Source organism: Canis aureus, chromosome 22 (genome assembly GCF_053574225.1).
Source record: "Canis aureus isolate CA01 chromosome 22, VMU_Caureus_v.1.0, whole genome shotgun sequence".
Classification (NCBI taxonomy): domain Eukaryota; kingdom Metazoa; phylum Chordata; class Mammalia; order Carnivora; family Canidae; genus Canis; species Canis aureus.
Genome location: NC_135632.1, coordinates 44,871,475 through 44,894,624, shown reverse-complemented (window position 1 = coordinate 44,894,624; position 23,150 = coordinate 44,871,475). Strand labels below are relative to the sequence as shown.

Here is a 23,150-nt window from a genome sequence, read left to right as displayed (position 1 = left end):
GGACAGACCACCCTCGTACTCACAGTGTGAGTGTGGGGGAGGTGGAGAGAGAGGTGCTGGGGCTCCAGCGCACTCACACAAACACACACACACATACACACACACGCATGTGTTCTTTATAGGGATTTTCTGGCATTCAGATAAGGAGATCACAGGACTAAGTTTTATATTTTTTATAAAAACCCTCAACCCAGGGCCAGGCCAGAGGGCAGAGGGCTGCAGTGTTTTTCCTAACGGAATTGAGGAGAGTTCCAGGGACTAGGCCAGCTCCTGGGACCCCTAGAGAGGCAGCAGCACAGACAATATGTAGAGCTGAAGGCAGCGTGGGGCCTCTAGCTCCGAGTGAGAGGTCAGGAGCGGCTATACCAGCCCTGTCCCTACACGTGGACAGAGGGCCAGGCCTGCTTGGGGAAGCCCCCGCCAGAACCAGAACCCCCAAACCTAGTCCTGGAGAGACACCTTCACAAAGAGGGTGGCAGATGGGTGCTGGTCTCCGTTCTTTGACAAGAGGTGGACATGGCGGTATCCTGGCAGGTGGATGGGCAGGAAAGAGCACAAGGAGAGTTCCATTCACTCAATGAGGATGCTTCAAGGGATAATGGCCCTAGCCCAAGAGATAACAGGCCCTGCCCCCTCCAACTTGTCACCCCCTCTCCCCAACAAACACCTTGCTTGAGGCTGCCCAAGGGGATGGTGCTCTGGCCAATAAAGTCGTTCTTAGAGGATGCGTCATAATCCTCCACCACAAAGCGCACGAGGGCGAGCTCAGGCACGGCCACCTCAAACTCGAACTCTGTGTCCCACCACGGGTTGAAACCTAGGAGTACCAGTACCATGTCAACAGCATGGCCACCAGCTCCAGGGGTCAGGCCCCACCGAGGCCCACCAAGTACCATTATTGGTGACGACAGCAGTCTGGCGGCTGGCCATGTCGCGGCCCACACCATGGATCTCCACCGTCACCTTGGGGTCCACTATTGAATTCTTATTCTTGTTGACTTTTGGCAACTGCTGTCCAGAGATGACCTGAGGGGCAAGGGGCAGATGGGGGTTCAGCAGGGGTAGCAGGGAGGGAGGCCCACAGGCTCCTATCCCTCCTGTGGCTGGCCATACCCTGATGCTAAGCCGCTTCCTGGTCCACCAGGGCCCCTGAGCCAGGGCACGTGAGTTAAAGGTAGAGTTCAGGTCTCGCAGGAAGGCAGGCTTCAGCACATACCCACAGGCCCCGTTGTCCTGGAAGCGGCCCTGGTACACGTCCATCTCCGGGCCAGGTGTCTGGAAATTCAGGGCCACTAGAGGCAGGATAGACCAGTCACGGGCTGCGGGCTGGCCCCGGGGGGCCCTGGAGCCCAGCCTACCCGGGGTAGAGTGAAGGCCTCAGAGTCACGTGGGGAGGCAGAAACGTGGTCCGGCACCACTCCGATGCCCACTGCCCTCCTGCCACCCTAACTGGCCCCCACGCCAACCTCACATTCCATTCCTGGTGCCAGAATTCAAAGGACTACGGTGCTGACAATGGGATTTCAGACTCGCTGGTGGCTGGTTAGCTCCTGAGCCCCCAGAGCCCCTGTGTCCAGCTCCAGCTGGGTCCCCAGAGCCTCCTGACCCCTGGCCCTCTGGACTGAAACCCTCCCATGCAGGCCTCCTCCCAGCCCCTGCCAGCCCCTACCTATCTGGCAGCCCCCGTTCCACATCTCCACAGGGCTGTAGTTGGAGGAGTCCGTTCTCCAGCCAGCAGGGTAGATCCTGCTCAGGTGATTGACGTTGTGGCGAACAAAGCTGTTTCCTGAAAAGGGTGTGGGTGGTCAGAAGTGCAGGCCTCCTGCTGAGCCCAAGCACCCCCACCTCCCAACCCCCAACCCCATGCCCACCCCATCTGGAAGGGTAGGGAGTGTGCCAGCTCTGTGCCACGACCCAAGTGGTGGAGCCAGGCCTGGCCCTGGCCAGTCCAAACGGTCAGAGGGATGGCCAGCGCGCTGAGGACGCAGGGCCGAGGCTCACCTGATTCTTGGAGCAGTCGGAGGGCGCGGTTCTCAGAGAAGGACACCATCTCATAGAAGGCCTGCCCTGAGGTGCCAGGGCTGGAGAAGCCCCCAAAGTGGACACTCTTGCAGTAAATGACCATATCCGAGAGCTCCTTCACTAGCCTGAGCTTGTCCTCCTGGGGGCCACGGGGAGGCCCAGGTTAGATTCAGAGGTTGGGGCGGGTGGGCACTGAGAGAGCCAGAAACCCAGACACAGAGAGACAGAGAGGGAGACAGACAGAGAGAGGGGGGCAGAGGGTCTGAGTGGCAGCCACGGAGAACTGAGGCAAGGCAGACAGCCCATGATGGCAGAGGGCCCCGGCGCTGCCCCCTCCCCGCAGCTCCCCCTCGAACCCTGGGCTTGCGCTGCACTCGGCTCCTCACGGCCTCGTCCTCCATCTCAGCAGCCTCATCCTCATCAGACACAACAGTGGCTTCAGGGCCGCCCTCCCCGCCAGGGGGCAGGAGGCCCCCAAGCTTCTTCCCCTTCAGCAAGATCTTCCCCTTCAGTTGCTAAGGCCGGAGGAGCAGCTCGTCAAGACCCAGCTGGCCTCCCAGCCAGTCCCCCTGCCCTCTCACCAGGACGCCCCCATGCCCACCGCGAACCTCAGGGGAAGGCAGACTGGTGGTGACCCCGTCCAGCGGCCGGTCCAACAGCATGGGGCCCAGGATGGTGCGCAGGTGTCGCGCCATCACCCGCTGCTGCTCCAGGCTGCAGTGGTTCTCCAGGGACAGGATGACGGGGTACGGGGACGCCTGGAGGCCCCAGGGCAGGTTAGGAGGGGGGGCGGCCCCTACCACGGCCCTCCTCACCCGCCAGGGGCGCGCCCACCTTGAAGGCGTAGTCCCGGATGGCCCTGAGCACGTCGCAGAGGAGGATCTTGGAGGTGAAAGTGTAGCCATGGTAGATGATGGGCTCCTGGTTGGGGCCGTCCCAGCAGTCGAGCTCCAGGCAGCGGCAGCCCTTGCACAGCGCCCTGCGGGTAGGCGCGCCCGCTAGGCCCTGAGCCCCGCCCCCAGCTCAGCCCCGCCCCCAGGCCGCCCGGCCCCGCCCCCAGGCCGCCCCGCCCCCAGGCCGCCCCGCCCCGCCCCCTCCCGGGCCCCACCGGATGTAGGCCTCGGTGCTGCTGGGCCCCGTGAGCTGGTCTTCCAGCAGGTAGGTGTTGTGCGAGGAGGACATCAGGTAGTGGCTGAGCGGCTGGCCCATGTCCTGGTAGACCCGCCGGTGCGCCAGGCTGAAGGCGCTGCCGTCGGCGGACAGCAGGTACATGAGGAAGCCGTCCTTGGTCATCTGCCGCTGCGCCTTGGCTGCAAAGGAGCGGGGCACCGGTCAGAGCCTTGGGGCCAGCCACCTCCAGGAGACCCTCCTGGCGCCGCCGCCCTGGCAGGGGAGCCCCTTGCTGTCCCTGCCTCCCCGTCCTCAGCTGGTGGTCGAGATATCCCTCGGAGGGGGTATGTCTGAGTCAGCCATCAGACTGGGACCCTGTCTCCTCCCCGGTCCCCCACACTGTGAGGCCCCTGAAGGTGGGGCCTCATCTCCTCCTCCTCCTCCTCCTCCTCCTCCTCCTCCTCCGTGCCTCCAGACTGAAGCCTCCCCAGGACAGGGCCCCAGGATGGAAGCAGGAAAAGGGTTTGCTTTTCCAGCCTCCTCTCTATTTCCTGAGGGAGGAGCCTACAAACCCCCCTGGACGAAGAACCAGGAGAAGGGTAGTGATGCTGGGGCCCTGTCTCCCATCTGCTTGCCTTCATGGGGCAGGCAAACGCTGACCAGAGGCCCTGGGGCCCGCTGAGGCATCCCCCTTCCCTCCAGCTCCCTACACTTGGGCTGTAGTCTCCCCAGGGGTCTCCCAGCCCCGTGTGACCCCAGGGACCGCAGCCAGGCTCTCACCAGTCTCACTGGGCTCATAGCGCTCAATGAGGGAGAGCGCCAGGGCAGGCCCTGCCGCCTCTTCCCGCTGCTGGTGCTGCAGGAAGCTTACTAACTGGTCCACGGACAGTGTCTCCCCAGAGCCCGCCGCCTCAGCGAAGGTGCGGTCAATCTCCGCCCGCTGGGTCAGCATCTTGTAGAAGGCCTCAATCTCATCGTCCTCCAGGGAGTCCGTCTGGGAGTGGTCACATTCCTGCAAGGCCAGGTGGGCAGGGCTCAGAGCATGGTCCCAACCCGGCTCTAGGGCCCACAGCCACCCAGGCCCAGCCCTCACTCCCTGCCTCACCCTGAAGATCTTGCGGGCATAGCTGTCATCCACCTGGATGTTGAGTTCCTTCAGGAAGTTCTGCAGCTCCTTGAAGCTCATCTTGTTGTCCTTGTTTTTGTCAGCTTTTCGCAAGCAGGAGTGAATCCAGCTGGGCAAGAAGTAAGGAAAGAACGCAGGAGCCCTGGTACCCCCAAGGTCCCAGCTAGAACCACAGTTCAAGCCCAGGGTCAACTCCTGGAACAAGGTGGATTGAGATCACCTATAGACAAAGCTCCCTGCAGGCCAGGCATACTGTACTGCACATCAGCATTCCAGGGACACAACCCGATGGCCTCTTTGGAGAAAATGTTACATCCTATTAAGAGGTCTTTTTTCTACTTACTTATTTTACAGGAAACAGCAAACTGTAAGACACAGGTCAGAAGGTGAGGATACCACAGGCAAAAACAAAGCCTGAATCATGCTGTCACACTGGGGCACTTAGGCCCCCACTTCTCCCTTACCTCCAGCCCCTCTCCCCTCAGACTTGACCTGGAGAAGCCAAGAAAGAGGAACTCCATGGTACATTCCACAGAAATTGAAGAACAAAGACAACAAAAACAATTTTTAAAAATTGACAGCAGGATTTTAGAAGTCAGCAGGTTTTTAGAGGTCACAAAGGAAACAACATAACTGATACCATATAAACTTTAAATAATTCTGAGGGTTGAGTAAAGTAGAAATAAAGCCATCCAGATAACATGAGGATGACCCTAATAATTGAGAAAAGGACACAAACTGATCTTTTGCAAATGTTCTTGGTAATCAAAGATATTAATAATTTGCAAATGAGATGCAATTTCTTAAACTATAAGATCAGCAATTTAAAAGCATACTACCCACATGATGAGATGAGCACTGGATGTTATACTATATGATGGCAAACTGAATTTAAATAAAATTTAAAAATAAATAAATAAGCAAATAAATAAATAAAAGCATACTACTCAGCGCAGGTAGGGGTGAGGTGACACGGATACTCCTAACCACCATTTGGACAAAGGAAATTGTCCAACCCTTGGCAATGTGATGCAGAGATACAGCTAAAGCTTGAAACTATTACATCATTGTACTTGCTAATTCCACTTCTAGGAATCTATTGATAAGGAGATACTCCTAAATACCTAAAGGTTTTAGGAACATAGTTCTTTGCAATGTTACTTATAGTAGTGAGAGACTGAAAATAAATGTTCAGCACAAAAAGAATAGATCACTAACTTATAGGGCATCTACTCCAGGGAATATTACACAGTCACTACAGCTTTTTATGGAAACTGTACTAACACTGGGAAATAATTATGACATAATGGTACACAGAAAGTGGATACAAATGTATGATCTCCACTATTTTGGCAAATGCATCATTAGGCAAATTGAAATGCAGAAAAGGAGATTGGGGGAAAACCCAAATATCGGAGTTTTGTTTTGTGGGCCTTTAAAACGTCATTTTGAGGTGCCTAGGTGGCTTAGCTGGTTAAGCGTCTGACTTGGTTTTGGCTCAGGTCATGATCTTAGGCTTATGAAACTGAAACCTGCCTTGGGCTCCGCGTTCTCAGCAGGGAGTCTACCTGGAGATTCTCTCTCCTCCTTCTGCCCCTCCCTCCACACACACACACACACCCACACACACCCGCCACATGCACACACGTGGGCACACACACACACACACACACTCTAATAAATTAAATCTTTTTTAAAAATTAAAAGAAAACTCCACATTTTATGTATATATTTACATGAAAAAATAATTATAGCAGAATTGCAGGTAAAAAAATCAAATTCAAAGTGGTCCAGCTGGATATGAGGTTCCCATGCTAACTACTATTCAGCAAGCTGGGATGATTTTATGATCTCAAAGGCTGGGCAACAGAAGCCTCCAGAGGGTACAAGATTGTCCAAGGATAAGCCACCACTTACAGAATTAGACTTTTAAAAAAGCTCAAAATCAGTCAGAGGTAGACTTGAAAAAAATACTTAAAAATCTGTGAAATGCTGAAAAGCACAGAGTAAGGAAACTAACAGGGCTCAAAGTATGTCCCTCAAAGCAGCTGGTTATACACTAGTCATGAATAATCAGAAAATGAAATTAACAAAGTAATTCCAGCAAAGAGCCTCAAAATGAGTTAAAACACTTAAATTTTTTTAAATGTATAGTTTATACTCTGAAAACTACAAAACAATGTTGAAAGAAATTTAGAAAGATCTAAATAAATGGAAAGATACCCATATTTACAAATCACAAGATTTGATATCGTTAAATAGGGAATACTCTCCAGATTGATCTACAGATTCGGCACAACCCCTATCATAATCATGCTTGCTTCTCTGCAGAAATTGATCCTAAAATTCACATGGAACATCAAGGGACCCAGAATAGTCAAAACAATCTTGCAAAAAAAGAACAAGGGCACCTGGGTGGAGCAGTCAGTTAAGCGTCCAGCTCTTGGTTTCAGCCAAGAGCTCAATCTTAGGTCATGAGATTGAATCCTGAACCAGGCTCCATGCTCAGCATAGAGTCTGCTTGAGATCCTCTCTCACTCTCCCTCTGCCCCTCCTGTTCCTTTTCTCTCTCTCTCACTCTCTTTCTCTCTCTCTCTCTCCCTCTCTCCTGGTCCTCCTCTCTCTCTCTCTCTCTCTCTTTCTCATAAATAAACAGATTTTTTTATTTAAAAAAAGAACAAATTTGGAGAACTCATACTTCCCAATTTCAAAACTTACAAAGTTACAGTAACCAGAATATGGTACTGGTGCAAGGACAGACATACAGATAAATGGAATAAAACTGACAGTCATGAAAATAAGCCCTCATATCTACGGTCAATTGGTTTTTGATGAGGGTGTAAGGACAACTGATGAGGAAAGAACAGTCTTTTCAACAAATGGTGCAAGGACAACTACCTACATGTGAAAAAAATGAAGTTGGATCCCCCAAACCACACTACACACAAAAATGAATTCAAAATGAATCAAAGACCTACATGTAATAGCTAAAACTATAAAACGTTTAGAAAAAATAACAAAAGCAAATATTTGTGACTTTGGGTTAAGCAAAGCCTTCTTAGATATAACAGCAAAAATCACAAGCAAAAAAAAGCAAAAGTAGCTAAATTAGGTGTCACCAAAACTAAACCCTCTTGTTTCAGATACCATCAAGAAAAAGAAAAGAACCTTCAGAATGGGAGAAATTATTTACAAGGATAATTATGATGAAACTTGTACCTTGCATATATAAATAACTCTTACAACTCAATAATCAAAAGACATAGCCCAATTAAAAATTGTACCAGCGGGGGGGGGGGGGGCGGTACCTGGGCGGCTCAGTGGTTGAGGGTCTGCCTTTGGCTCAGGGTGTGATCCAGGGGTCCTGGGATCGAGTCCTGCATCAGGCTCCCTGCATGGAGCCTGCTTCTCCCTCCGCTATGTCTCTGCCTCTCTGTCTCTCATGAATAAATAAATAAAATCTTTAAAAAAAACCACAAACCAATTGCACCAGAGATGTGAATAGACATTTCTCCAGAGAAAATTCAGGAAAGCACATATGCTTAGCATCATTAATTATTAGAGAAATGCAAATGAAAATCCAAACCAAATCAAACAAAAAAATCCATAAAATAACAAGTGTGTTGAGGATTTGAAGAAATTGGAACCCTTGTGCACTGTCAGTGTACACTAGTACAGGTGCTATGGAAAACAGTATGGTAGTTCCTCAAAAAATTGAAAGTAGAATTACCCTGTGATCCAGCAACTCTACTTCTAGGTATATACCCCAAAAAACTGAAAGCAAGGTCTCAAAGAGATATTTGTACAGCCATGTTCACAGCAGCATTATTCACAAAACAGCAAAAAGGTGGAAGCAAACCAGGCACCCTTCAACGGATGAATGAAAAAACAGTATATGGTATATGCAGACAATGGAATATTATTATTCAGCCTTTAAAAAGGATGTAAATCTGGACACAGGCTATAATACGGATGAACCTTGAGGACATAATGCTAAGTGAAATAAGCCAGGTGCAAAAAAGACAAATGCTATCTGATTCTACTTGTCTGAGGTCCCTAGGGTACTCAGATTCATAGAGATAGGAAGTAGAGGGTGGTTGCAGGGCAGGGGCGGGGGTGGGTAGGGGGTGGGGGTGGAGATTAGAGGCGGGAGAATGAGAATGTTCAATGGGTATAGAATTTCAGCTTTACAAGACAAAGAAAGTTCTGACTGGCGTGACAATGTGAATGTACTCAACACTACTAAAACAGTTGAAGATGGTAAATTTTACGTAGATTTTCCCACCAATAAAAATGTTTAAAAGACAGATCCATTTAAAAAAGAGCTTAACAGGGGTGCCTGGTTGGCTCAGTGGGTAGAAGATGCAATTTTTTTTCTTTCTTTTTTCTTTTTTTTAGATTTTTAATTTATTTTAGAGAGAGAGAAAGAGAGAGAGCGCGCGCGCGCATGTGTGAGCAGGGGGCGGGGCAGAGGGAGAAAATCTCCAGCAGACTACCCACTGAGCATGGAGCCAGACGTGGGGCTCGATCTCACAATCCTGAAATCATGACTTGAGCCAAAACAGAACTGGACACCTAACTGACTGAGCACCCGGGTGCCCAAGCATGCAACTCCTGATCTTAGGGTTGTCCAGCCCCACATTGGCTATAGAAATTACATAAAAATAAAATATTAAAAAAACCAAAAGAACAGAAAATGGGCAAAGGATCTGACAGATATTTCTTTAAAGTATCTGATAGATATTTCTATAAATGACTGATAAACACATGTAAAGATAGCTGACATCATTGGCTATCAAGGAAATGCAAATTGAAACCACAAGGAGATACCATTTCACACCCAGAAAGGTGACTACCATAAAGTAGTAAGAATAGCAACAAGCCTTAGCAAAGATGCAAAAAGTTGGAACCCTCCTACACTGCTGGTGGGAACGTCAATTTCCTCATTGGGAAACTGGAAGTCCCTCAAAAGGTTAAACATACGGTTACTGTAAGACTTATAAATTCTAGGTATAGACTACACAAAACTTCTGCACAAATGTTCATAGCGGCATTAATTCATAAAAGCTCCAGAGTGAAACAGTGGACAGCTCCACTGTCCATCAACTGCTGACTGGATAAATAAAATGTGGAATAACCACACCATGGAATATTGTTCAGCCATAAGAAGGAATGAAGGTCTGATGTATACTACCCCAGGAAATCCTGAGTCATACTACAACACGGATGCACCTGAAAAACATGCTCAGTGAATGAAGCCAGTCACAAAGGACTGTACGATTCCATTTATATGAGATGTTCAGAAAAAGGCAAATATACAGAGCCAAAAAGTAGATTAGCGATTGTCCAGGGCAGGGGGATCATGGGGAGATGTGGCCTGGCTGCTAATGGGTTCTTTTTAAGGTGATGAAAATGTTGTAAATTTACTTATAAGCCTGTGAATTTACTACTAACCAGCACTGATGTGTACACTTTAAGCAGGTGAATTACATGGTATGTAAATTATATGTCAATAAAACTGTCATTAAAATAAAGGAGCTGGAACTGGTTCCACCCTAATCCTATGAACCAGAAGCCTGATCACTTTGAATCATAGGCTAGCATGTTGTTGTGCATCCAGATTTGGAGGTGAATTAGTTTTAAGCCTGCAGGCCGGCCTGCACATGAGGCCCAGGGAAAATCAATCACTCCCCAGAGAATGGCACATGGCCTTCCAAATTCCCAGAGAGAAAAAAATGTAGTAACTCCAAGAAACAAGATTAAAATGCCCAAGACACAGTCTCCCATTGAAGCAGGCTGCTGCCATTCCAGAACTCTGTGCTGGTTATGGGGGGGGGAGGAGAGGGAACATTGGGGGCTACACACAGTAGATCAAACAGGACCCCAGGTACCTTCTCTGCCTCCCTTCAGCTAAGGACTGAACTGTGTTCCTCCCAAATTAATATGTTGAAGCCCCAACTCCCAATATCATGGCATCTTGGGATGAGTCTTGGGGGCCTTAATGAGGTCATGAGGTAAAGCCCTCGTGATAGAATTAGTGCCCTTATAAGAGGAGACACCAAAGATCTCGTCTCTCTCCCTGTGTCTTTGCCACGTGAGGACGCAGTGAGCAGACAGCCACTTACAAGCCAGGAAGACCACTCTCACCAGAACCCGACCATGCTGGCACCCAGCCCTCAGACCTCCGGCCTCCAGAACTGTGAGAAAATTCATCTCTGTTGTTGGAGCCACGCAGCCTATGCCATTTGGGGATGATGGCCCAAGCTGGGTATCTTCCACACCCAGGCTGCCCTGGGGATGACCAGAGTCAGCACCCATGGGCTGGGTCAGGACCCACTGCCACCAAAAGGATACTGCTGCAGCTTCTGCCTCTGGTCCATGGAGCCCGAGTGGTGGATGATCTTACGCAGACCCTGCACCCAATGCTGGGCCTCAGCTGGCGATGGGGCGATGAGGTCTAGTGTATTGCGCTGGTCCTTGAAGACAATGGAGAAGCAGCGGTCCTCGGGCACATCCCGGGCAAACTTCTCCAGGCCCTCCGTGCGGTGGCCCTTCCGCACCTCCTGAATGTCCTCAATGGAGACTGCAAGGAGGGGACAGGTGGCAGAGAGAGCTGTGAGGCCAGACCCTGCCCCTGATGTGGCCAAGGTACCGCGTGGGGACACAGAGCTGAGGCTGGAGCTCAGGCCTGGGTCTGGGGACGAGGAGGGTGGCAGGAGGATGGATAAGTGGGAACACAAGAGAGGAAAGAGGACAGGGACTGAAGTGGAGGAGTGTGAGACACAGCTGTGGTGGGCAGGGAAACACAGGGAGGGGGACGGGGACAGAGGGACAGACTGACTCTAGAGAAGCACCTGGGACCCCAAGTCCTGCTGTTCCTAGACTGGAGGGAGTAGGGCCCCTGTGAGAGGACTAGGGCAGGGCAGGGCTTTTAGAGATGGGGAGAGACTGTTCTGGAGCTTGGAGCCTGTGACAGACAGGAGGCCACATAGCCTCCTTTACTGCACCTGACTTTGCACCATGCGAGCCTCCAGGCGCCTGTCCCAATCATTCAGGAGCCTGGAGCCCCCCTCCAGCAGCCCTGGCCCTGGAATGTGGGGGCACAGGGAGAAGTGCCTGTGCTGCATCACAGACAGGGCCTTGCCCTACGTAGGTCTGGATGTGTCCTGACCTCAGGGAACCCCTTGGCGAGAAAGCTGCGGGAAGGCAATCTCGTCCTCTAGGATCCCAAGAGGTATCCCTTAGGGCTCTGGGAGAGTACATCATTCTGTCCTTAGGAACTGGGAGGGAGACTTCCTATCATACCCAAGCCTTCCAAGCAAGACCTTGCCTCTCGCGGGCCCCCAGGGAGCCCTTCCTCCAGGGAGCCAGTCTCACCCGCTGGGCTCATGCTAAGCTGCTCAGCATCAAGCTCTAGGCTCTGCCCCTGCCCCACCTATGTCCTGAGTCACCCACATCCATCTGTCCTGGGTCCTAGACTAGCTCCAGCTGCAAGCTCACCTGTCCTCCCCAAGCCTGCCTGCACCCTGCCTGGGCAGGTTCTGAGAGGGGGCCATTTGAGCCCTGGGCCATCTGGGGTGCAGGGGGACATCACTGCTTCATCCAGCCTCCTGTGCCCTGCCCGGGGCTGGCTCGGAGGGGAAAGAGGAAACATGAGCCAGGCAGCACCCGGGCCAGCACCCCCGCCCGCACAGAGAGAAAGTCCAGATGCCTATACTGCTGATAACCCCTTGTCTGCCTCTGGGAGCCAGTGCGGGGCGAGCATAGCAGTGGCAGGATCAGGGGAAACTTCAAGCAGGGAACAGATGCGGAGAGAACTGGGGGTGCTGCTCCACTCCCACCTCACCTGGCCTCAGTTTCCCCAAGGGTAGAATGTATTTGGGGACAACAGTCTTACTGCTTACCTGGGGAAGGGAAGCAGCCAACGGGTTTGCTCAGCCCGAGAGCCGTCTCGGGGTCTCCGACATGGAAGAGAGCCACATTCCTCACCTGAATCCACCTGCTACCTGACCCCGCACCTGTCACCCCGGCGGCCCCTCTGGTCAGGTTCAGAGCCCTCACTCCCACCCCTTCCCCAATCTTGCTGCTGCACCTTTGCTCACACCGGTCTCCTGCCTGGAATGCCCCTCCTGCCCTGGCGCTCACAGCTGTCCCAGTATGAGGGCGGCTCATTGCACCAGCCCAGGGCCCCTGCTCTTGTCTCTGCCCCCATACCCACTGCCATCAAGTGCTGGGCACATGCAGGGAACCATGCACATGTCCTGCCTGGTGGGGGTGCTCTCAGGAATCCCCAGAGCCCAGAGAGCAAGATGCCCACTCCTACTGTGCCATTACCCCTGCCTCCTCCCCAGCCAGCATCTGACAGGAAGCCCCATATCAGGGCAGAGGCCTATGAAGCAGCCTGGCTGGTGCCACAGACAGGCAGAGGCAAGGTCTGGGTCACTCCCATGCTGTGTGAGAGGACTTCGGGCTCTATCCACTTTAACCCTATCCTGCCTTGCACAGAAAACATCCATGGCCCACACCCCCAAAGCCCCAGCCCAGCAATCCTCATCTGACCCTGCTTCTGTCCTGCCTCCCTCTAACCCTGCTACAGGCCGTAGGGCCAGCCAGTGATACTTTCTCAGGTTTCTACCCAGCAAACCCTTCCTGGGCACCTCCCCTTCCTCCTGTCCCCCTTCCCACCCGGAGCCTGTCATCTGTGTCTGATCACACTCCCCAGTGGGCTGCCCCTGCCCCTACCCATCACAGCCAAGGGGGGTCGGGGTTGTGTGAAATCCAGCTACAATGATCTTTCTGCATGATTCAATGCAACAGTCACTAGTTACATGCGCTATTTAAATATAAAGTAGCTAAAATTCAGTAAAATTAATAATCCAGTTCCTCAGTCACACTAGTCACATTTCAAGCGATCAATGGCCACAGGTAGCTAGCGGCACCCCTACTGGACAGCGCAGATAATAGAACGCTTCCATTATCAAAGAAAGTTCCTTGGAGTAGTGTTGGTCTAAAACTTTCCCACCAAGTAAAGATGTAGCGTGGGCATCTCATTTTACAAAATCTTTAGGGCACTGGGTTAAAAGGCAGTTAGTCAGTACAGCTTTCTCTGTGAGGCCTTGCTGGAGGTGTTCTCCATTTGCAGGCCTCAGCCTTGGGTTCAGAAAACCCTCAGCCCCAACATCCTGAGGGGAACTGCCCAGCTATGGCCTCTCTCTACTCCACCCTCCCTCTTTGCTATGGCCCCAGTCCCAGGGAGGAATTGCCTCCTGCGGCCCCACCTCATATCCTGGCCACTGAAACCAGGAAGGGCCTTATCTGCCTCCGGACTTTGGGCCTGGCTTTTGGTCTCACTACACCTGGAGTCCTAATCCACCCAACTTCCCTCCTTCCCATATCTGTCTGGGTGGATACCCCATGAGTTCAGACAACACTGTCCAGCAGCCTCCGAGATTGGTCCTCAATGACTACCCTCCCTGGCCCAGACTAGGCCTCAATTTCCCTGTGGGGGATTTAACTAACTCCCCCCCCACCCCCTGCCCAAACTCTGCCAGCTTCAGCTTCCCTGTATCTGGTCCTGGTTGTGTGACCAACCTGGGCACCACCAGGACAGGCCTGGGTTTCCCTATTTGTGGTCCTGGTCCAGGACTGACCTCCCTGGCCCCGGCCCCAACCAGCATTGGCTTCCCCATGCAAGCACAGGTCCTACGCTCTGCTCCCACCCTGCAGCCCCAGGGACACTCACACAGCTGGGACTCCGGGGTCCGCATGACCTTACGGGACTCCTGCCAGATGGTCTTGCAGTCTTCCTGCAACTTGTAGAAACGCTCTCTCCGCCATGAGTTGGATTTCACCTTCAGGAGCTGGCTGCCCTTCAGCAGTGCATGTAGGTCCTCATCGTGCTGGAGACCTAGGGGGCAGGGCTGGTGAAATGCCACTTCCTCTGGTGTCCCTGCTGCCCCAGGCCCTGTGCTAGCTCCTCTTGCCTCTGGACCCTCTCTGAGAAGGGACCCACTTCCCACCAGCCTTGTCCTCAGCTCTCAGTCCCCTTCTCCCACCTTCACCCATGTTCCAACGTGATCCTGGAGGCCCTGCCTCCTCCAGGAAGTCATCTCTGATTGCCAGTTAAGGCCAGGCAAACCTTAGGACGCCCCCCCACTCAAGGCTACACTTTATATACTGTGACCTGCCATCCACAGCAGAATGGAACAAGGGGAAGCAGCTAATTCAAGCACATCCAATTCCTGAGGAACCAGACACCTAGGAAATGGCCTGGTTCTGCGAAACAAAGTTTGTGCCCTTCCTGGTCACACTTAGGGGTGAAAGTGATCTGAAGGAAGCTGGGACCAAAATATTAGGCAGAGCAGAACAGAAAAGGTCTGGAGGTAACAGCAGTTGTAGTTCTTGGTGTCAACATTATGGTTGCTGTAGGACCCTTGGGAACATCCCTGCCACCTTCACCCCTGCTGCCCCACCCTGACTTCCACCTGCTTGAGAAGAGACCAATGAGCCCACTGTGGCCAGGGTTTGGCCTGCTGGGATGCCCCAGGCTCTCCCTGCCCACCCTGTCTCTGAATGTCCTGGGTCTGGGACCTTCAGGGTATAACAGTCCTAAGGCACACTGAGCCCTCTTAGTGTCTGAGGCAGGACCCAGCCCAGGGCCCCAAGTGACAACCAGAACCCTGGCTGCATGGCCCCTCTTGCCCAGCTGTCTTCAGAGACCTGGGCTGGTCTCTATGGCATGGGCTCCCAAAGATACAATGCCCTCTGTCCTAACAGGACCAAGCAGGAGGAACTGAAGGGGCACTGGGCTTGGCCCCCAGGAGCCCTCATCCCCAAGCAGACCCTGTATCAACTGGGATCCAGGAGAGACCACTCACCACCTTAATGATTCATCAGTATAATATAGAAATAGATGCATCTAGATTCATATCTATCAGCTGAGCCAGATGCAGTCCAGCAGCCAGCTCTCTTTGGAGCCAGGTGGCCATCTCACTTCATTCCGTCCCCAAAACTAAAACTATGTGGTCCTTTGGCTCCAGCAGAGCGCTGACATCAGGGACCGTGTGGGTCCAGTCTGAGGGCCCTGTGACGAGGCCTCTAAGGTTTTCTTTTCTGAGCCCAGGTCTACAGCCCCTGATCAGCCATCCAGCTTCATCCATGTCCCCACTGCCCCTACTCGACCAGCCAAACCCACACAGCCACAAGACCTATGGAACCTTCTGGATCGCTTCCCCAGGCCTCAGCCACCCATATCTTCTCTATACCTCCCAAATCTCCTGCCTCCACTAAAGACAGAGCCCAGTGCTAACAACCCGCCCCCCCGCCCCACCCCATGGCTTTAGGCAGCTCCCTTCCCTGTGCCTCTGTTCCCCCACTAGCACTGGGTGAGAACAACGTGGCAAGAGGCGTCTATGGGCCTCCTCCCTCCTCTGTCCCAGGTCTCTCCACACTGCTGGGAGACCCCTCTGTCTTAGTGTGAGCATCCCCCATTCAGTGCCAGGGATGTTCAGTGGAAGAGAAGGGGGCTCCTGCAGGGTACCCTAAACTGCTGGCTGTGTCCCTAGCACTTGGAACAACAGGAAGGGGAAGGGAGTCCCAGATGCTAGGAGAGAGTCCCTCAGCCTCTGCCAGGACATTCCATGTCCTTCCTAAGGCAAGGCATCGCCTTACCCCCTGCCTGCTCCCTACCCCCAGGCAGGACACTCATTAGAACAAGCCACTGCCAATGACACAGATGGTAGCAGGGGAGGGGGCTAGAAAGTAGGTGAACCCCACCCTCCGGTTCTGGAAAACACCATGGGGAGATGACATGTTCATCCTGTCCTGGAGCCAGGCTGTGGCCTTGTCTGCGGTCAGGCAGAGATAAGTCCCCCGGTTGCCGACATGGCTTCCGGAACACGTACCTCAGCCCCAAGGTGGGCCTTGATAATAGCCACTGCTTTCTGGGCCATTAGAGAACCTGGGCAGGCACCCCCATCTCTGAGTCTAATTTGCGTGGCCCATTTATTTCTGAGGCCTCTGGGCTGCCTGCCCCACCATCCTTGCTCCCTTAGCACCCAGAAAGTCCATGGGCACCCCTCGCTCAGCCCCACTCACTCAGCTTTAGTACTTTCTCCTCCTGTGGGAGGATAGAGACGCGGGGCCTCTGACCTCAGGGGCCCCTGGGCTGACGTTGTAGCCTCACCAACTTGCTCAGGCAGCCGCACACAGTGAGGTGGCCATGTGGAGGAGGGCAGAGGGTGTGCAGGTGCTAAGAGGAGGCCAAGGCGGGTGCCGGGAGTCCTGCCCCTATACCGAAGGTGATGCACAATGGAGACAAGTTGGGTCTGGAGCCCACAGCCATACACAGCTACGCAGTTGCACACTGCCATCTCAACATACGGTGCCAGGACATCACAATGATAATGATAGCAGCCACCATCACATTAATGGTCAGTATTTGAATAAAATACTGTTTTTAGCACAGGTATTTAATTCCCCCAACAACCCTCTGAGGAAGGCACTATCATTATTCCCATTTTACAGATGAGGAAACTGAGGTTCTAGGAAGTTACATGGTGGAGTCAGGACTCAGAAGCCTGCCTAAGGGTTAGTGCTACAAAACATTAACATTACCTTATGCAAGTCACCACTCAGGCACACTGAGTAATGTCACAAAGAGCAGTATCAGAAAGTCCACATAAGCTACACTGTAACACAGGACAGCATCAATCACCTGGGGCACCCACCGTCTGTCTCCCACAGTCACACACAGTGCACAGCATCACCCTGGATCACACACTGGTGTGTGTGGACACCACACTGGTGTCACAATGTCACACACTTGGTTATACAGCATTACATATCATCATTGCCACACAGCGGCTCCACGTACCACACGAGGGGCAGGCTCACCACTAGGTTACACACCAGGTCAACCCACTGTCACACCTGTCACTCACACTTGCACAGCATCACACCGGATCACATAGTCTCGGAAAATCATTTCACTGGGCTACACAGTCATACCAGTAACACCCTGGGCCATATATCTAGTAGTGCCTCAGAAATCTGTAAACAGGCGGCATTAGGGGTAATACGGGGGTGGGGGGCTTCGGAGTGGCTCAGGTAGATCAGGAGAGCAACCAATCCCCCCTAAACACATCCCGCATGCCACCCCTGCTAACACAGCCCCGCGGTGGGTCTCCCACTCACAGAAGTACTAAACAGGTCCGACCGAAGGATGGGAGGCAGAGCCCGGGGCTCGGGAACAGTCTGCGTCTTGCCCCAGCTGCTTTCCCCGCAGAGCTCCGAGCCCCCGGCGTGCCTTACCTAGCCTCTGCCCATTGAGCGCGGCCACCTTGAGGCTCTCCTCCTGCAGGTAACGCTCTCTGGAGCGGCTGCGGCTCGGGATTCCCAGGCACTGCATGACGCCCTCCAGTGCCCCCGCGCCACCGAGCCCGGCCCGGGACCGCGCAGCCTCCAAAAAGCCCCGGCGGCGGGGGCGGAGCCACCGCCCTGGAGGCGGGCCAGGGGCGGGGTCAGAGCCCCGGGGAGGGGCGGGGCCAGCCCGGAGGGGCGGAGCCTCGGCCCCGGAGGCGGGGCGGGAGGGAAATCTGGGCTGAAAGGGGCGGAGGCAGAGCCTGGGAGACGTGGCCGGTCCGGGAGGGGCAGGACCTTTGCCCCGGGAGTCGCGGCGAGGGCGGCCTCCAGGCGGTGAGAGGAGGAGCCAGAACGCAAGAGGCGAAGCGGGACTAGTCTATAGCCCGGGAAGCCGAGGAGCGGCGAGCGCGAGCCCAGAGGGCGGGCAGGGGGCGGGGCCCCAACCCCAGAGGTTGTGGGGGCGGCCGGGGCAGGCGGCCGCGAGTGGGAGGCCACGTGGAGGCCGAGCCTCACTCGGGAAACCGGCCAGGGGCGGGGCCGGGGCCCAGGGGCGAGCCGGGGGAGGGTCCCTCACTGAAAACGCGGGGTTCGGGCAGGCAGGGGCTGAACCCCGGCCCTGGAGGCGGTGGGTGTCCCGCCAGGGGCGGTGTCCAAGCGGGGGCGGAGCCCGAGTCGCGAATTCGAAACACCTGCTAGGGGCGGGCGGAGGCCCCAAAGCGTGAGCGAGGCGAGACGAAGCCGAGGAGGGGAGACTGGGGGCGGGCAGCGGCGGCCTGGGTGGGCGGACTAAGCGGACAGGATGGGGCGGGGTCAGACGGCGCGGGGGACCCGGCCTGGGGCAGACCACCAAGGCCGCCAAATATTTTGCCTCGATTACTCAACGAATTCATTGTCATTCAGCTGGCTGTTGCCTCACAGGCAGACCCGTTTCCTTCTCTCGGTGTCTCCACCCGAGTGGGGTAATCTCGAAGCTTCCAAATACGAATGGAACTCTTTAAAAAAGGCTGATCTTAAAAATGAGTTCATTAACGCAGGCTTGCTTTGACAAATAGATGAGAGCCACTGCAACTTTATACAAAACTGGGCTGCCAGGGCGCTGGGAAACAGTGGGACCTTTCATGGAAGTTACAACTTCTCTTTCATGCACCCAGCCCCTACTGTGTGCCAAGGTCAGGACGCCACCCAGAGGCCTGACTCACCCCTCTCTTTTACTCTCTGCCTCTGAACAGTACCTCCTTTTGCCTCACTGCTGCTCCAGTCACCAGCGCTGGCAGTGAGTCACCGGCAAAGCCAGCCATTAGCTCGGCCAAGCAAAGCAACACTAACAATAAACTGAAGCGCAGAGTGACTTGCCTAAGGTCACGCCACACAGAATAAATCATGAGAACGTGTGTTAGTGTAGACAGGCTGAAATACAGGCACAAACAAGTTGTTCTTCTTTTAGGGGTGGGCAGGCAGACGGTAAGATGAACCTGTTTTAGAGGAACCACACAAGGGTTCCCATCCAGAGGACCAAGAACACCCTCCTACACACACACACTGCCCCACGCCAAGGACCTATGGATAGAATCACATCTCAATGTAATTTGCTTCCTTTGAATTCTCTTGTATTTTACTTTATGTATTTAAAACATGACGTTGAGGAGGGGGCCACAGGCTTCCTCTGACTGTCAAAGTGGCCCTATGGCACAAAATGTTAAGATCAGTGTGGATCAGTGTGTGTCTGTGGGGTATGAACCTGGAACCCCAGAGACAGACAGTTTTGAAACATAATTGAATGGGTAGGGGGCTGGCCACCCCAACTTGCTGTGATGGCTCTGGAACCATGATCTCTTGGGGGCACTGGCTTTTTTGCAAACTAGAGCTCCTATGCCCATTTGTGCTTTTCCCTCATGACATCCCCTGTAAATTGGGTGTTGCTATGCCATGGGTGGAAAAAAAGGGCCCAGAAAAAGGGCAAGGGGGCATGCTCAGGGTCACAACCTAAAGAGAAGCAAAATGAGGACTGGAACTCAGGTCTCCTGGGTCCAAGATGAGGCCCCCCCTACAGCCTGCCTTCCACTTTTACAAATGCCAGTTTTTACAGTGGGGCAGGGTGGATTTAGTGTAAGTAAAGTTAGTGAAGGTGGATGTATTCAGTGAGGGGAGGGCCTGGGAAGCAGTGTCCTTTTGGGCACATCTGGGGACCTCCTGGAGAGCCCAGCACAGGCCTGGCTAGGATGGAGACAGCAGAGGTAGTGGAGTAGGGGGAGGAGGCCAGGGGACTGGAGCATCAGTCTGAGGGCTTCTGAGACACCAGAAGGAGCCCCTTGGTACTTGAGTCCTGTTCTGGGCACATTTTTCCTAGCAAGGGACTCCCTTATGATGCCCCTTCATCTCCCAAGAACACAGAGAGCATGATCACTTGTGGCTGAACCTCCTGCAGAAATATAGGCCCGATGGAGCACCAGGCACTGTTCCCATTGCCTCATATGTATTACTTCATTCAGTCCTCACAGCAAGCCTATGAAGTCGGTAGTGTCCTTATCTCCTATTTCACTGAGGAAATTGAAGCACAAAGAAAACCAGGAATTTATCTAAGATGAAAAAGTCAAGGCTTGAACTCAGTCTGCCTCCAGAACCTATGCCTATTTGCGACACCGCATCTACCTGCATCTGGGGTGAGGATGTAAGAGACATCTCATGACTAGGGAGGCCCTATAGCCCCCCAGGCCAGTAGATGGGTGGGGGGCTCTCTGCAGCGGTCTGCTGACTGCCCAAGCCAGATAGCGTGGTTGGGTGCAGATATGCAAGAGGTACAGACTCTCCAGTGGAAGTGTGGACACCCTGGAATAGCACAGGGCACAATGACCACTCCTTCCTACCATCAATTCTCCTCAGCAGGTCCTTAGAGCTCCCTGATCTGGTCTACAGGAGGATCAAAGGCACTTAAGGGAGGTAATTCTGGGTGTTGGGCTAGAAGTGGCAGGGCCTTCAGGGAAAGAGCTTAGGGTTCCTGCTTGCCCCACAGGAAAGGCTGGACAGAGTGAGGCATTTGGAGGCAGGTCTCAAACAGAATGGGCCAATGTGGCCAGATCCACGCCACAGTGTCTCCACATAGCTTCCTCTCCAGGGAAGATGACAAGGGCACAGATGAGGCTCCTGAGGATGGAGCCCGTTCCAACATGAGCTGGTTCAGAGGAGACCAGAGGGCTTCTAGGAGATCTGAGTGTGAGACAGGCACAGACGAGGTGGCACTCAGCAGAGGAGACAGCACTAATTAAACGATGGAGAGAGAAAGGAGAGGTCTCCACTGTGGTCCTCTGAGCCATCCAGGCTCCATTCCTGCCAGTCTGGCCAAAGCACTAAAGACACCTCTGCTCTGAAGAGAGAAGAGGAAGCACTGGAAGGGGCAGGGATCCCATGACCCAGCTGGACGAGGTTGCCTTGAGGAGCCCAAGCTACTGGTGGGAGGATAACTGCTCTGGGCGCTGAGCAAGATCTCTTTGGGCCATGGAGACCAGGTAACACACGGCAGACTAGGGGCTGTCTGAAAAGAACATGTCCTGTTCCCCTGAATTCCAGGGGGTCTCTAGCGGGCAGCTGGAGAGCTCTGCCTTTCTCTTTCCCAATACCTCCATGTATGATTTAGATGGATAGGTGGCAGGCACTGAAGTCTCCAGCCCCAGGGATACTAGAAAACACGGAGATATGGTTAAGCAGGGATTTGCGTAAGGCAAAATCACCGCAGATGATCTCAGGAACCAGGAGCGCAGGACATCCTTCAGAGTGAGTGAGTCCCCAGGCTGGAGCGAAGAGATGCCAGACCAGCTTGGCCGTCCTGACCTGCCAGACGTCCAGGCCCTGCAGTGGGAAGCCCCTGCGGCTCTTTCTCCTGGAGGAGGGCGTTACCGCACGGAGCCCACCCAGCCTGTTACCCGGTGGGTCAGAGGGACAGAACTCGGCCAGACCAAGGGCGGAGTTGCAGGCAGTTCCAGGTGAGACTTGGCTCAGTCCCTCCGGGAGGGTGCGCGGACGGGAGGACGGGCTGCCGCTTCCAGCCTGGGCATCGCTGACTGGGATTTCCGCGCGGGGCAGTTCCTGCCGCCCGGCCCGACCTCGGCCAACCTCGCACACCTCCTCACCTCCTCCCGCCCCGCCCCGCCCCGCCCGCGCGGCCTCACGCGGCCAGGCGAGCCCGGGCTTTGGGGAGCCTCTCCAGCGGCGCGGGCGGGGCGCGGAGATCTTGCGACTCACGGACGCGGCACCGTCCCGCCTCGGCCCTCCGCGCCCGCCGGACCGCGGCTTCCAGCCCTCCGAGACCAGAAAAAGGTTGAATCCTTGCAGCGGGGTCAGGGGGTCGGGGGTGGCCTTCAGAGAAGTCTTCAGACCCGCCCCCACCCCCGCCCCCGCCCCCACCCCACCCCACCTCCGGCCAGACCCGGGGGACGAGCGCGGAGACGCCAGGGTCTTGCCCGGCGGTCCCGCCCCGAGAGTCCGGGGCCGAGATTTCCCCGATGCAACCGGGAGCCGAGAGGCGGGCCCGGGGCGGGGCGGGGCGGAGGGCGGCCGAAGGAGCGGGGGTCCCCGGCCAGGGCCGGGAGCCTTTGGGCGGGGTGGGCCCCGCAGGGTCTGCCCGCCCGCCGGGAGCTCACCGTGCAGGGTCAGGAAGTCCCGGCGCGGGTCCATGCCCGACGGGCGCGCAGCGGGCGGGGGCGCCTCGGGACGCACGGGTCCGACCGAGCGCGGACGAGGGACCCGAAGAGACTCCGCGCGGAGGAGAGCGGAGGTGGGCCCCGGCCGCCGCCCCGCCCCCGGGCGCGCCGACCCGCGCTGCTCCCCGCCCCTCTCGGGGATCTGGGAGGGCCGAGGGGGGCCGCGCGGCCGAGCCAACCCCCGCCCGGGCCAGTGGGCGCGTCCCGGCCAGAAATAGCCGGATGCCTCCCGCTTCCTCCGCCGCCGCCCGCAGGCCGTGGGCCCTGTCATTACCGCGGGCGGTCCGGCCCACGCCCTACCTGTGGGCGCCGCTCCGGGTTTGGGGTGATGCTCGGAAGAATCTGGCCTGCTTCTGGGACAGGGACCGCGGAACTTCCGACGCCCCGCAGAGCTGCTGTGAAACAGGGCCCGGGCGTCCGGCCGTCCAGCTGTGGCTCCCCGGATCTCTGCTTTCCCTTCTGCAAAATGGGTGCACGGGCATGGGTTAGGAGGTCCTCAGAGAGGTACGCCTGGATCTCGTCCTGAGGAGGGGCCCCTCCTCTCTCCATGGAAGTTTCTTTTTTTTTTTTTTTTTTTTCCATGGAAGTTTCTGACCCCAGAAGCGCCTTTGGCGGGGGCTGGGGCGCAGGCAGGGAAAGCTTACAGCAACTGGGTGCAGGGAACTCACCTTTGAGCCTCTCACACCGCGAATCTCTGGTGATCTGTACAGCAGAGTGGAAGGACAGGACCTAGGGGTGGGTTACATCTCCAGGGTCCCTTCTTTGGGTGGCTTTCCAAGGGGCTGTCTGAACAAGGGGTCCCTAGCCCCCTACATGGAGGCTCCCCCTCAACTATA

General features: G+C 54.8%; 1 protein-coding gene across 2 annotated transcripts; it reads right to left on the bottom strand.

Moving 5' to 3' along the window:
* Window positions 1–158: 158 nt before the first annotated feature.
* Window positions 159–22,409, bottom strand: PLCD1 (phospholipase C delta 1). Of its 2 annotated transcripts, none has more exons than XM_077865806.1 (15): window positions 22,255–22,409; window positions 14,001–14,165; window positions 10,613–10,841; window positions 4,238–4,367; window positions 3,913–4,144; window positions 3,131–3,332; window positions 2,857–3,001; window positions 2,631–2,780; window positions 2,379–2,537; window positions 2,002–2,161; window positions 1,670–1,786; window positions 1,114–1,292; window positions 894–1,026; window positions 668–817; window positions 159–527 (listed from the first exon to the last, which is right to left on the bottom strand). In XM_077865806.1, the coding sequence occupies exons 1-15, from the start codon at window positions 22,286–22,288 to the stop codon at window positions 442–444; spliced, it is 2,271 nt and encodes a 756-aa protein (XP_077721932.1). In that variant the 5' UTR covers window positions 22,289–22,409; the 3' UTR covers window positions 159–441. The 2 variants fall into 2 exon arrangements, with proteins under 2 accessions (XP_077721932.1, XP_077721931.1); XM_077865805.1 differs by lacking the exon at window positions 22,255–22,409 and adding an exon at window positions 17,570–17,719.
* Between the last annotated feature and the right edge of the window lie 741 nt (window positions 22,410–23,150).